The sequence below is a fragment of the Osmerus eperlanus genome, chromosome 8 (genome assembly GCF_963692335.1).
Source record: "Osmerus eperlanus chromosome 8, fOsmEpe2.1, whole genome shotgun sequence".
Classification (NCBI taxonomy): domain Eukaryota; kingdom Metazoa; phylum Chordata; class Actinopteri; order Osmeriformes; family Osmeridae; genus Osmerus; species Osmerus eperlanus.
In genome coordinates, this window is record NC_085025.1 from 17,359,212 (window position 1) to 17,374,862 (window position 15,651).

Here is a 15,651-nt window from a genome sequence, read left to right on the forward strand (position 1 = left end):
GTAATCATAGGAGATCTTTATTGCCAATAATGTTGAACACCTCATTCTCATTACACGTTTAAATAAACGAGGAGCACAACAGCAGCTGTGTTGTCATTCCAGTGTGGACAGGACCAGGTCTGGGCAGAGCCCGGCTGGGAAGGAGCCCTCTTTACAAAAGGCCTCTCGGTGGGTGTACGGCCGTTACTTTTTATATGCTATATTCATTTTACAAAAACACATCGTCGACGCTTTCAATATTGTGACATGACTGAAGTGGAGTTGGATACAAATATTTGCTTGACTGCATGAAAAAATCAAAAGTATCAATGGATCTCCTTATCCAATTTGATGTCACACAGCTAAATATTTTCTGAAGTAAAAAACAAATATATATAATTTACAAATACACCTTTAATTTAGTGATCTAAAGTAACTGTATGGAACATAAAACTACCATTATTTCATAGTCAATAAAGATTCCTAAAATAGAATATGGAACAATAAATGCTCTTAGTAGAATTGCAAAAATATACAAACCAAGATGAAATTCCCTTTTGATGACCCATATACAGTATAAATATTCAACTATTTATGATTTCCAGCTACTGTAGCACTATTCAACATAAATGGAAGTATTTGAATAAAATGAAAAACAAAATAACCGAATATACACTTTTATGCAAATTAAGTAAGGTATCATACTGTGTGTCCCCTTTACGAGTGGTCCCGGTGGAAAAAACAGACATTGGCCTTGTTTTTCAACACATACAAGAAACAATCCACATTCAAAATAGCTAGGCTCTGATTGGCTGAACTTTGTTTACTATGTGCGTATCATGGTATTAATGTAATTTGGCTATTCCCTCTTTTAGTCACAGCGCTGGTTAAAAAAAGATTTGGTCAGATCTGATCAAATTACACGCAATCAAAGCATAATCAGAATTAAATTCATTACACTAGAAGGAAAGAAGGAAGAACTTTTTTGGCACTAGTATGTTTTTTCTTACAAGAATTTGGACAAGCCGTCTTGCCCCGATAGCATGGTTACAGGAGACGTACACGCTTAATAGAGTAAAACATGGTAATAACTGTTTCTACCACTGTGTACCTTTATACTGCTCTGTGTGGTGAGGGGTACTGTATGTATGTGTGAAACTGTTCATGTGTGTGTGTAAGTCAGAGGGGTTAGTCCAGTGACCATTCAGAAAGGATGTGTGCTTGCAGGCCGCCGCTGCTTTTATAAGGCCTCAAACTCGTCAATCCTCTGCTTGGTGTTGCCTTGTCGGATCTGACGCAGCGTCTTGTACTTGTCCCGGCCAGCGCGCACGTTCTCCGAGTGCAGCAGGTCGTTCTGGGTCTTCTTGGTGTCATCGCGTGCCTGGGCCAGCTCAGAGCTCAGTGCCTGGAGGAGGATGGGAGAGCAGACAGTGAGAATAGAGAACCTGTTTAAACAGCCACCTTATGATGTGTTTTGGTGCGACATGGAGAGCGCAAACATGGACTCCCCCATCCTTCCGTCCCTCACCATCAGCTGCTTCTGCACTCGCTCGTTCTTCTCCGCTTCGGTGATGCGCTCCTCCTCATTGCGGTGGTCGTTGATGCCCTCGGTGGCCAGGTCGGCGCTGTGTGTGCTGGCGTTCTCCTCGCTGTCGCTGTTGTCGTCCAGCAGCGGCTCGTACATGGGGGGAGGGGGGGGCGGTGGGGGGGCCGTCATCACCATGTGGAGCTCCTCCTTGGTCTTCAGCAGGTCATCCTGGGCTTCTCTGGCCTATAGGGGGAGGGAGCACGCACCAAGAGCTCAGTGCATTAAACATGTATGTGTTGTGTGCAAGATTCATACGTGTCTATATATATGTATATATGTATGTGTATGTGTGTATATATGTATACATGCAAACGTAATGTGTTTGTGAGAGTGTGTGTCTTATATACATGAATACTGTTTGTCCTGTACAGAGATGCGTGTGTGTGCGTGCATAAATGAGTGTGTGAGTGTGTTAGAGTGTGTGTGTGTTAGAAGGTGTGTGTTTACTCACCCTGTGCTGCCACGTATCTGCCTCCTCCTCCTTGCGTCTCCTGGCCTCCTCCAGCAGGGCGATCTTAGCTGTGTGTTCAGCTAGTTCTGCAGCCTGACACACAAATGCACACACACACACAAACACACACACAACGGTTAGGATTCAGTAAGAGAGGAGGACAGAGCCAGAAGCTTCTAGAAGAACCTCCTCATCCTGTAGGCTCCAAGGAGATGAGCTGTGTCCAACGGCGACAATGTCAACAATTCATCCGTTCTGCTTTTGTTGTTCACAGCACGTGTGCACTGTCTGAACTGTAAATACTCAGTGCATGCACACACATACACACTCACACATACAGACTCACACAAACAGACTAACACAAAAGCCCTGCAAGCAGGGGGATGTTGGGCACAGTGAAATGTGCTTACATAGAAAATTGGTCACTGCAAGATAATGCAGCAAGCGGAAGACAGGTCGTACAGTATGGGGCTAGAGAGCTGTACAATGGACAGGGAAAATGACCTCACATCAGGACTGGTCCTTTTGTATTCGCTGTCTCTGTGAATGCCATTTAAATATCACAGAGTTAGCCCCAGCCTAAAACGCACCAAGCATACTTTGTGGCGTGGTGGTGTTGTTTGGGCACAACTTACGGCCCCCACATGTCACATCCGTGCACGGTCACCAGCCCTCTAGAGGGCGACACTCATCCTAGAGCACCTAGCACTAACCTTTTCTTCTACTCTGAGCTACACCTGGGGTGATCACCGCTTCCTACTTAAGCACTGGGTGTCCTTCCCTCTTCCCTCTGTCATGGAGTTTCGTGAGTACCTTCTCTTGTTCCCTCTTCTCTCCGGAAGACTTGTTTGTGGGCCTTGACCCCGTTTGTGTAATACTGATGTGATCGAGTTAGCTTAGCGTAAGCTAGCCGCAACTTCTATTGTTTATACCTAGTTGTGTGCCTCTATGCCGAAGGGGATACTTCTTTTGGATTATACTTTTTCTGCTGGATTACCTCCTGTTGGACTAACCACTCTACCGTGGAATGTACCTTTGTTAATTGGAATAAACTCTTTTGTTGCACCTGACCTGCCATCTGCGTGTGTGCCTGAAAACCCCGGCCTGATACCATAAGGTTAGTAAATGAAGAAAAACTTGACCTTGTGCGGGACCTTTTCTTCAGCCCTGCAACTTCAAGTGCTATTTCTAGCACTAGTACTATTTCTAGGTTTAGCGTTAGAATTAGAATTAAATTAAGGGATAAGGTTAGAGTTACGGGGTTAGGGATAACATTACTTTTAATGGGAGTGAATTGTCGGTCCTCCCTAAGATAGTAAAACCAACCTGTGTGTGAGTGTGAGTGTGAGTGTGAGAGAGAGAGGCTGTTCTGACCAGATGCTCCTGGCTCTTCATCTGGTCCTCGGCCTGGCGTGCCAGCTCCTCCTTGGCCAGCAGGGCTAACTGGCGCTCTGCCTCCAGACGTGCTGCCTCATCCTCAGCCCTCCTCCTTTCCTGCTCCAGCTGCATGGCCCTCTGCATCTGCTCCTGCAGCTCTAGGGCATTGACAACACACACACACACATGCTTGGTCTAGCTGTGCTAAAGAATCCAAAAGCGCAAAGAACTGATACTGTGAAGGAAGGAGAGAGAGAAAGAAAGGGAGGGAAGATAAGCAAAGGAAAAGAGAAAATCTTCCAAAAACCAGAAAATCTTCCAGAAAAAAAAACTAAATTCACATGGAGCACACTGACAGTTCCGTAATATTACATTACCTCAAAGTAGGGCTGGGCGATATGGGTAAAAAATGATCGATATAGATATTTATATTTCCATTCGATAACGATAATTAAGACAATAGACCACAGATCCGTAGTAGTAGCAAAATAAGTCTCTTCCTCAACTTTTTCCCTACACTCTGCATAAAGTTAAAGGAGACATGACATGCTGTTTTTGGATGCTTTTATATAGGCCTTAGTGGTCCCCTAATACTGTATCAGAAGTCTCTTTCCCGAAATTCAGCCTTGGTGCAGAATTACAGCCACTACTAGCAGTCCCACAAGGAGCTTTCCTCAGAACGTGCTGTTTTGGTGTCTGTAGCTTTAAATGCTAATGAGGAGCGGAGGGGCGGCACCATGCGCTAATGTTTACAATGGATGTATCGCAATGGCTGTAGCCCCGTTGCTGTAAGATGCCTCAAATTTGCCCATTCTCATCTGATAACCCTGGTTTGCAGAAGTACACAGTCAGTCATTTCAATGAGGGGAAAGGCGGATATCGCGCGCGCCATAACACCAACAGCAGAACGGTTATCCAAATAACAAAGAAGTGTACAACACTCACGTTACAGCATGTGTATTCACACACATACTTGGTGCTATCTACCTTTCCATTAGCGACAGTAACTCAGCTGTTAGCTGCAGAGCTAATGTTACAGCCACATTCTAAGGGTAGCAAGCTAGGTAACCATATACAGTAAAGCTACAAAATGATATAGCATTAGTTAACTTACTTGTCCGAGGTTAGTAGCTGGACGAAGGAGAGTTAATACTGATCCAGTATTTAATTTCAGCAAGGCCAGTTTTGTATTAGCTCAAGTTGAGGAAACAGTCGTGGCTGAAGTGTTTGGCGCAGGCATACAAAACAAATGCGCCTACAACAGAAGTTGTGTAGGCGCATTTCCAGAGAAAATAAAATTAAGATACTGGGTCTTCAGAGGCTCGGATGAAGGAACTGTAAAAAGATTTTTGTTTTCCTTTGTACATCCAAACTGAGCAAATGTAATGCTTCGTTTGTTTGCAAGCCATGATGTCTCTCTAGGATAAAAACACTTGCACGGTCGTAGCTCAGTTTCTTATTGGCGGGCCAGATTCTCTGGGCGGGCAAAGCAGAGAGAGGGGAGGTAACCTTCCTCCTTGTGACGTAACAAAGAGGAGATTTTTAAACAGAGCAATTGAGCTTTCTGCCTCCGCCATGTGTTTCAGAACGTTACTCAACAACGTCTCTCCGATGGCCTTTCCTCTACCTCCACGCTCAACTAAACTTTTTTTTTTTTAATACTCAAACATCTCCGCGACATATTGAGTGGCGTAATAATCGCGCGACACAACGAATCGATAATGAAATTTGTTGCCAACGCGTTTAATAATAGATTTTAATCGATTTGTTGTTGCAGCCCTAGTTCTAAGAAGTCCACAAAACCATTAGCAGGCCTCTCCAGAGGTCCGCAAACGATTTACGGACCTAGCAAGTAGTGATGGGTATTCCGGATCTTTTTCGTGAGCCGGCTCGTTTGGCTCAGCTCACTGAAAAGACCCGGCTCTTTTGGCTCCCGAACGTCTCTTTAAAAAATACATGTTTTAACTATGAATTTGATAGGTGTGAAAACGATTTGAATTAAATTATTAAATGAAATCATACTCTACCTTAACCACAATGTCTTTAAAAATGCATTGATTTGTTATGGCTTTTCTCCGAGTTTGTGTGAGTTGGCTCGGCCCTCCCTCATGCAGTATAATTGGTTGACACCGCGTGTATGATTGACAGGAACAGAATGTGAGGATGATCGTGTGTAAGTACAAGTATTTTTTTGTTGTTATTTGAATTAGTCAATTATTTGAAATACAATTAAAATTAATTATTTCATAGTCATTACATTTTTATAGTCTATATTAGTCTATTAAAAATAGTCGGCTCTTCAGATATGCGAGCCAGCTCCCGATGTTCACCTACAAGAGCCGGCAAACGACCCATCAAGCGGTTGCCTTGGAGATGTTGACAACATGGCGTCTGCTCCAGATTCGTCGTGTTTGATTTGGGATTTTCCCACGTATTCTTGTCGTAAGAAACCAAATATGGATTTTTCGACAGGTCTGCAAATGCTTTGTCGCCTCAATTAACAAATCTCTGCTTACAAAGGCATTTGTAGACCTGTCGAGAAGTCCACATTTGCAGTTTGTCGAATGACCAGAGTTGGTAGCCACCTGTTTACTGTTTACTACACAATTTGCACCGAACATTGCTCTGCTCTTTGTCGGATTTAAAAAAGCCAAACCGCTTCCAAATAACTGAAGAAGACGAACCTTTTTATCATTAATTTCTTCATTGGAAGTTGCTTCCTCACCATGGCTATCGGTGCCACTGTTTTCGGCAATAAGACTCATTTTCCGCGGTTAACATTAGCTACTCCACTCGAGGTGCTCAGTATATTTTAGTGAGCGTAGGTCATATATATATATATATATATATATATATATATATAATCGGTTGAACATTGAGCAAGTTATGGTCATTTAAAAAGTGTGCGGACGTTCTAGACTCCGCCGTAAGACATCTAGTCTTATATATATATATATATATATATATATATATAGATTTTGAAACGGTTTGGTTTGTTATCAACGTCAGAGATGTCGTTATGCCACTGCATACTTATGAATAATTATGTTTTTTAAGAATAGAAGTATGCAGTGGCATAACGACATCTCTGACGTTGATAACAAACCAAACCGTTTCAAAATCGGTTGAAAATTGAGCAAGTTATGGTCATTTAAAAAGTACATGTAGCACCAACACAATGTTATGGGTGAGCGAGTTGACTGTAGCAAGATGGACGCCATGTGCGGATGTTCGACTCCGTTGGCCGGCAACGCGGACGAGACATCTACCCTTTATATATATCTATGAGCGTAGGCCACCATTTCTCCGCAACTTCCTGCTGCATCACAGAAATTAAATGGACTGCTGTTCCTAATTATTCTCTATCGACATTATTGATATTATTGAAAATTAATTAATGTTACAATATCTTTATTGAGGGAAGTCATTACTTCGATATATTTTTTTATCGCCCAGCCCTACCTCAGAGTCACAAATGCATCGACACTCCAGCTAAATGGGGTCCCGAATTATAATGAAACTGAAAATATGTCAGCTCTTGTCACAGTTATAGCACATATTAGACTGAACTGTTAGTTTTTCTCAATTGTTTACACACAAATACTGGTACTTGAGACACAATGACCACAACATGTAACTCATGCAACAACCCCATGAACCAATTCTGCTAAACTACAAGCACAATTCCTGCTTTACACTCAAATTGCAGTTCTAAAACACACTTTTTTCAAAACACTACACACAATTCTCTGCATTTGGCACAATTTTCATGAAGAAAATCTTTTGTTTTCACAAGGAACACACTGCCATTCAAATACGCACACTGACTCATCGCATGGACAAACACCTGTCACACAGTTTTACAATTAGCAATCAGAGCTTTAGCATAAAAGGGCAACAGGTGACCTCTTCTGTTTTTGAGCAATGGATGCCAACATTGGAAACAGAGGCAGAAAGTAAGAGGACGGGGAGGACGAGGATGAGGAAGGCCAAGGACCATAATCTCTGATGAGATCCGAGCCGCTTTGGTTGACCATGTAGCCAACCATGGGCTAACAATGAGGGAGGCTGGGCAAAGAGTACAGCCAAATTTGAGCAGGTACACTGTAGCATCCATCATCCGGACTTTCCGAAATGAGAATAGGTAAGAAATCTACTCTCACTACAAAATTGCAGTGGGCCTACTGCATATCAATACAGTACTCAATGAGTACTGTAGTACAGTATTGCCTGTGGACTGTTCTGTAGGACTGTAAAAATAAAGTATGTTTCAAGTATTTGGAAAATGTATTCCTACACAGTATTTACAGTATTTTACTATTTGTTTGGCAGAACTGAAAGATTACCAACACATTTGGTCGGGAACGTCTTCTGTCTCCTGAACAGGAAACTGAAATCATGAACATGGTCCTAGAAAATAACGCCATAACATTACGGCAAATACAAAGAAAAATAATAATAATGTAACTGTATACACTATACAGTAAATTATTCTGTTTTGTATGTAGACCACTGTATGTGCAACTTTGTGTTGGTTGGGATGTACACTGTGTACATTTTTTTTCTGGAAAAAATACGTAAAATATATTTGTTACCGTGTATTTCTGTGTTCTGAGTATAAAAACAATATTCTCAAATATTTTACAACACACTTATGTATGTACTGTCTGTAGTAAATGTAACACTGAACAAAAAAAGGCCTAACTCACTATGATGAATGAAGAAGTGTTTTCCATTCATCATAGTGTTTTACATTGAGCACATCAGTGTTCAAATGGTTCTTATAAATGTGTATTCATATGATGGTTTGTGTTTGTCATTTGAAAACAAAATACCATTTTGAGATTAAATAACATTTTGCAGGAGATGTGAGGGGTTTTGCCCATTGTGTGTGTGTTTTTTTTATTTGTGTGTAGAGTTCTGAGAGTATGAGGTATGCATTCAGAAAATTTGTGTAACCAATCGAGAAAAACTGTAAGTAATCTGTGCTTGGAAACACACAGGTATACACACACACAAAGGTAGGTGTGGAAGCCTGAAAGTCAGTAAATGTCGCATCAGCCTGATAGATCTGATCTGATCAGATGCATAGAGAGCACCGCCGGACCAAGGTCTACCTAGTCATAAACACACCTTGTCACACATCCACCACACCCACTACCAGTGTGCATGTAGTCAAAGCAGACATGTCGTTAATATGCTACTAGAACCGCATCCAAATCTACTTGAAACATAGTATTTTCATGTGAAAAACTGAAAAATTCGAAAAAGAGTAATGAAAACTGCTGGCTCAACATGAACACTCTTTCACACACATCACTCGTCTATTTATAGAGCACCTTTAAGAACAGCACGTCTTTCACACTGCACACATGCACTCTCTCTCTGACATAGTATACACACATGCACTCGCACACACATGCATTCTATCTCTCTGTCTCTTACACACACGCAGGTGTAGTTGATAACGGGCCTACCTTTTTCTGCCTTCTTGGTCTTCTCCTCAAACTGGTAGAGCCTCATCATCAGCTCCTGCTTCTCTCTCTCCATCTGCTCCTTCTCTCTCTCCATGGCCTCTCTTTTCTTCTTCTCGTTCTCCAGCTGGGCCCTGCAGATAACACAGACACTCAGGGTCGGACACAAAGAGAGGGATGACGAGTGCTGGCTATTGAACCAACACACACACACACTATCACAGTGGGAAGCAAACACATATGCATGCAAGTGGGCAAATATGCACACACACATTTTTACATATGAAGCATTCTTATGTGCATGCATGCGCACAAACACACTCAACCACACACACACAAACACTTGTGCACAGTTTTACACGTTTGAAACAATTATGTATTCTGACATACATGCACAAACACATATGCAACACTTCTACATAACATTTGTATCACCTTTGAATTGGTAAACTGGCTGTAAATACATAAAGTACTAAAAGTAGAAGTAATAAGACAGTTTCCCCCAGGTATGATACGTTTACGTGGGTGAAGCTTGAAAACCCAGGCAGCCCCTGATAGGGTAGCTATTTATTTTACAATACGTCACGTCTCTATTTCTGTTTACACCATTCTGGCTGGATAACTAAGTCAGCAGACAGAGCTATCTCCTGCGCTAAATAGCGACCTACAGTGGTGGTTATCACACACATCTCACTGGATACCCATGTTCGCTGGAAAACATGGGAAAGTCCAACAGGTTTGAGTGTGTTTGGTTACAGTTGTGTGTGTGTGTGTGCCATTACATCATCCTATTTGGACAGCTGTGTAGAACATATACATGTCCAAATAACAGCAGCCTTGACCAGCAAAGGAGAGCAAGACAGCTTCCCTCATCATCCAACCACTAACGCCAGGCAGCGCCTTTGTTTCTGTTCAACTTTATTGAACACGCCTCGTGTACTGCTGACAGACATGTGGAACAATAAACACACATACACATACATTTGACGACACACAAACACACGTGTACACGTACACGTGTAAACACACACACCTCTCCATCTGTTTGTGGTGCTTCTCCTCGCGGGCCTGGGCCTTCATCTGCTGCACCTCGATGGTGTCAGGCTTGCGTCTGCGCATGTACAGCTCGTGGTTGCCCATGCACAGCTGCAGGATGCGCTTGTTGATGCGCAGGCGAGGGGCGTAGAACACAAAGTCCTGGCGGAAGGGGAGGGAGGGATAAAAAAGGGACTTTTTATGGCTTGTCTTTTGTGTTTGGTTTATTTCAATGACAAAGAGCCCACTAACAATGAGCAGGTGCACAGAGAGAGAACAAGAGAGGTGGAGAAAAGGAGAGGGAAAAATAGGGAGGGAGGGAGGGAGATAGGGAAAGAGAGAGAGACTGTAGGTAGAGTGTAGGGAGAGAGAGAGGAGAGACAGGGAGAGAGAACCCGACTGTACATAATACCTTTGGTTACAGGTATTCTGATTACTGTCAGTAATGTAGAGCACTCTGACAATCTTTGTTTAAGACTTATCCAGCAAGGACCAACACGCACACACACAGCACTCCTGGCTTTGGCACAGATGATAGATTTACATTTTTACATTTAGTCATTAGCAGACGCTCTTATCCAGAGCGACTTACAGTAAATACAGGGACATTCTCCCCGAGGCAAGTAGGGTGAAGTGCCTTGCCCAAGGACACAATGTAATTTGGCACAGCTGGGAATCGAACCTTCTGATTAATAGCCCGACTCCCTAACCGCTCAGCCATCTGACCCCCTAGATGACTTGTTAAGCACAGATGCTGGAGAAAACGGAGCGAGAGAGATTGTGTGCGTGTTTCTCCCTATGAGTAAGGGCCATGTTCTGGTCCGGAGACAGGGTTTTGTTATCAGGTACACCAGGATAGGCCTAAGGGTTTTATGGAGACAGGACAACAGAGAGCTCTGGATAATATGGAAGAGGAGGAGAGGGCTGTGTGTATGTGCATGTGTGCGTGCATGTGTGTTTGTACAACAGCAAGCTATGGTACTTTCTTGATGTGGTACCTTCCTAGCTTTCATTGTATGTCTCTGGTGAGTTAGATGTCATTAGACCACAGCATGTTGCTGCAGAGCAGTAGGTAACACATCAGATGTACATTACATGACAGGGTTCCCGCGGGGTCTTAAAAAGTCTAAAATTCTGAACTTTAAATTTAAGGCCTTAAAACATCTTAAAAACAGCCAGATTTTCATCCAAGGTCTTAAATTTCATTTAGTCAGGTCTAAAAAAGGTTTTACCCTTGTTCATTTCCAAACTGCTGGCCGCAGAAAGTTATGACAAAGTAGCAAAAAAGTATTGAGTCGCAGCCTACAAAGCTCTACAAACGAAACCAGCAGAACGCTGCCCTCAGAACGTTGGTTTGGTGTGTTGTAGTTCTTTCTGGGGGATATTGGTGTTGGTATGTACACGGTGATAAAAATACAAATCCTGTTATAAATGCAATACCTGCCCGCGAAATACGTCTGCGCTTCCTCAGAGTTTGTTAAAGTTCGGCTACGTGTGGAAAATGGGAAAGTGTACTTTCAACGAGACATGGCTAGATCACAGCGATTTCCGCTGTTGGTTACAAGCGGTACCCAGCTCCAAGTACAAGGCTCGCTGCAAACTTTGCCCCAAAAATATTCAAAAATTACTAATGTGATTGTTTTATCTGTAAATTAAATGTATGCTTTTTCAATGACTGAATTCATTGAAATAAAATGTTTTTTTCAGAATTTCTTTGATTTGAATATTTTTTGGGGTAATGCGTCATGTAGGTCTTAAATTTCAATCTTTATGGTCTTAAAATGTCTTAAAAAGGTCTTCAATTTGACTTACTGAAACCTGCAAGAACTCTGCATGAACTACCATGTAACTATTTTGCAGCACCTAGTGTATAGTCACATCAATGTAAGTACAAAATAGCTGCTGTGTGATTACATTAAATTAAGGGTTAACGGTTATGGTTATTACAAAAGTGTAAGAAGGCACAATATGGGGAAACGGTGTTAAGGGGTAGGTGGATGTTGTAGAAGGGCAGTTGAAGGTTATGTTACCCAACCTCCCCCGAACCAAGTTTCACTTGTTTAATATCTTGTTCTGCTTCAGTGTAATAAAGCATAACAACTAGACACTAGGCTGGTAAAAAGGTCAGCAAGTTGGCAATCTTCATATCGTGCTATGACACAAAAGTTTTTTTGCGCTTTCCTTTTTTCATATTACAAAAGAAAGGTGGGGTTGGTGAGGAAGGTGGATGGTGATGTTGGTAGGGAGGTGAAAGATGGAGTTGGTGGGGAGGGTGGGTGATGGGGAGGGTGAGGAGAGTGACTGGTGGGTTGGTGGAGAGGGCTTACATACCGGGGCCTTCTTGTCGATGGGTTTGATGATGAACTTCTTGTCGTTGAAGGAGATGTTCCTGATCTCGCTCCAGGGGAAGCCAATCTTTGGGGTCAGTCTGGTGGAGCGAGTGGCAAGATGAGGTCAACATGAACACCCCAATGTGTTGTTTGTTTCTAATTGAAATATCGATATTAATATGCTACAATATTTTCAAAGGACATTTCATTTGAATACACTGTACTGTAACAAACATGTAACCAGTGCCAAAAAAAGTATAACATATTGTTTATTGGAGATATTATCAGTGGGCAGCAGTAGCGGCCGGGACTTTGCAGAGGCCTCCCCGCAAGTCGGAGCTCGAGGCCCCTCCCCTAAATCCACTCAAAATGCATCTCCATCTATTATCTTATACCACTGCCAATAGACTGATTGCTGTCTACCTTTAACTATAGCATATATTCAGCAATGTGAAAGAGAAATTAAAAAGTAAAAAAATAACAAAAGCACAATTGCGTCAGCACAACAGCAGCCTATTTGTCATTGTTCAAAACCAAAGACAGCGCTATAGCCTTCTGATAGTTCAGCACCGCCACTGAAATAACACACACTCAATGGAGGGAAAGGAAAACATGTATTCTTGACAATAAGTGAGCAAGTATATTGGTTGCTGGTGAAGACAGCAGGTAGCTAGCTGCTGCTAGCTACCTGCTGCTGCGGTAGTGTTTCATCTGTGGAGATGCTGATGATAGCTTCCTCTCTGGCTGGTCTAAATAAGTGTGTAATCTTTGGGTGTTTTGCTCGAGCTTATTCAGACAACAGTTTATTGCTGCGCCTTTGAGCACCGCTTGCATATTTGGGTGTGCTCAAGCCTTCGGCGAGAGCACAACCTTTGTTCTCGCACATATATATTTATTATTATTATTTATTTTTGCCCCCCTAAATATTTGTCAATATTTGGCCTACAGTTAGCTAGGCTAACTATAGCTTTACTGCAAGGCAGCTGCAGAAACGCCACAAGCAAAGAGGCCAGGGTGATAACTATTTACTCATTTTACTTTGTGATGTGAAACACAATTGTGAAATGTACAATATTAGCTGATATTATTAAGGAAGTAGGCCCACATCTACTTTCGGAAACGGTAGTCTACTATTTCACTGAAGCATTAGCATGACATTAGCCTCTGTTGCCCGGGCAACACACACTACAGTGGTCTATGATGCATCTGTTTTCAATCGTTAAAATAAACATTCCTCACAAATACATTTTCGTTGTAGGATTTATTATGACATTACATTACAAGTAAACGATTTGTGGGTGAAATTATCATTACCTGTGGTTTCAAACCAGTGTTGCTCACTGCAACGCTGTAGCCTACGCGAGACACACTACAAAAACATCTACACAGCTGTAGGAAGTCAAACGGCGACAGAACATGTTCGTCACTCCCCTTACTTAAATCAAAAGTCTTTCAATAGGTGAAACTATCTGACTATTAACTTGAACTTCATTGCCACAGCCTTAACTTTGTCAATCTGTTCATGAAAATAATTTATTTCAGCCTAAACCGTACAACGGAACGTTAAATCGAATTCAACCAACGCAATCGCTACCAAGACGAACACAGCAGTAGTCTAGTACTGTACTGTACAGTAGTATAATTTACCGGGGCAGCTTCTCCACACAGGGCTATATCGCATTTTGCGTTGTTACTGACAATGATCGCTACCAGTGAGCTTTTTATGAATGAGCGATTTTCCACTAAATAAATGTCAAGCTTATTTTGGGGGCATATTCAGTTAGCAGATGGTACTGTTTGAATCGCGATTCCATCTTCTACTGCCGGGTAACGTCGTAGAATAATCTTCAAAGGGGGTTCTTTATTCATGAATGAATGCAATGAGTAGGCTACATGCCTGAAAATATCACGAGAAGGGAAAAACTTAAAATGACGTTTAAGTCATAGAGATTAGGTCAATTTGTACACCGGTCTGCCAAATTTATTCGTTTTGATTCAACGATGAGGCTGCCTCTTGCAGGGGAAATGAGAAGACATCTATTTCATTCTACACTTCACTCGTATTTTCAGTTGTAAATGAGCAGCAAAAAAAAAATGCTTTTAAATCTATTTAATCTTTATAAATAATAAGTATGCATTTTCATATAAAATATACAGAAATCAGTTGTAAAAATGTCATTCAAAAACGGATCCCTGTGCAACCGACGCAAGCAAGCACACCCTACAATTTCCCCAGAAATTGTACCCTCTCTAGTTTCTTTTACTTATGTCTCTACCGTCTAGTGATGGGTCGTTTGCGAATGAGCCGGCTCTGAGAGGCTCTTGTAGGTGAACGTTGGGAGCTGGCTCGCATATCTGAAGAGCCGACTCTATTTTTAATAGATTAATATAGCCTATAAAAATTTTATGATTATGAAATAATGAATTTTAATTGTATTTAAAATAATTGACTAATTCAAAGAACAACAAAAAAATACCTGTACTTGCACACGATCATCCTCACATTCTGTTCCTGTCAATCATACACGCGGTGTCAACCAATTATACTGCATGAGGGAGGGCCGAGCCAACTCACACAAACTCAGTTAGACGAGTAGTCGAAACTCGGAGAAAAGCCATGACAAATCAATGCATTTTTAAAGACATTGTGGTCAAGGTAGAGTATGATTTCATATAATAATTTAATTCAAATTGTTTTCACACCTATCACAGTCAAATTCATAGTTAAAACATGTATTTTTTAAAGAGCCGTTCGGGAGCCAAAAGAGCCGGCTCAATGAGCTGAGCCAAACGAGCCGGCTCACGAAAAAGAGCCGGAATGCCCTTCACTACTACCGTCATCTAGCAAAACGTAATGATTATCATTTTTTAAATGTGCGCGTTCAAGAGGCGTAATGACGTAGTAGTGCACATAAGATACGCAAAAGCCATTGTTGCCAGATTTAGGGATTTTGAGAATATTTAGCCCATGGAAGTGGATGAAGATCTGTTACGTTTCCTACATTACGGGATTCCGATACCCGGTAGTTGAAACTTTGGGCTCTCAATGAGTGCCCTCAACGTTTTTTACTTTTTTTAATATATATTTTTAATAAAGGCCTAGTAGCCATCCTCCAGGATTATCGTTTGAGACAGGACAGTATGCTGTTCCACAGTGTTAAATGCCTCAGCACTACGTGACAACAGGGCCTATGTGTCTCCACAGTGACGGCTGTCAGGAGTCTGGGGAGTGCCATTGGCAGCCGTGACACACCGCCTGAACTGGAATTTCAATTACACTCCTTGGCATCTACGCAAAGGAATTGTGTTTGGAATGTGGACCCATTTTAGCAATTTGCTGTTTAGTTTCAAACGCACACTAATGTATTTTTTAAGGGAATGACGTGTTTGGGTTAGCACGCCTGTTTTGGGGAGTGT

General features: G+C 41.9%; 1 protein-coding gene across 3 annotated transcripts in view; it reads right to left on the reverse strand.

The window, feature by feature from the left end:
* Window positions 1-15,651, reverse strand: part of ezrb (ezrin b) — a 34,522-nt gene continuing 18,871 nt past the window's right edge. For all 3 annotated transcript variants that reach the window (XM_062468226.1, XM_062468228.1, XM_062468227.1), the window contains exons 8-14: window positions 12,236-12,332; window positions 9,903-10,066; window positions 8,873-9,003; window positions 3,393-3,553; window positions 2,019-2,111; window positions 1,508-1,750; window positions 1-1,384 (exon numbers count right to left, since the gene is read on the reverse strand). In XM_062468226.1, coding sequence (XP_062324210.1) covers window positions 1,220-1,384; window positions 1,508-1,750; window positions 2,019-2,111; window positions 3,393-3,553; window positions 8,873-9,003; window positions 9,903-10,066; window positions 12,236-12,332 — 1,054 coding nt within the window. In that variant the 3' untranslated portion in view covers window positions 1-1,219. The remainder of the gene's footprint in view (window positions 1,385-1,507; window positions 1,751-2,018; window positions 2,112-3,392; window positions 3,554-8,872; window positions 9,004-9,902; window positions 10,067-12,235; window positions 12,333-15,651) is intronic.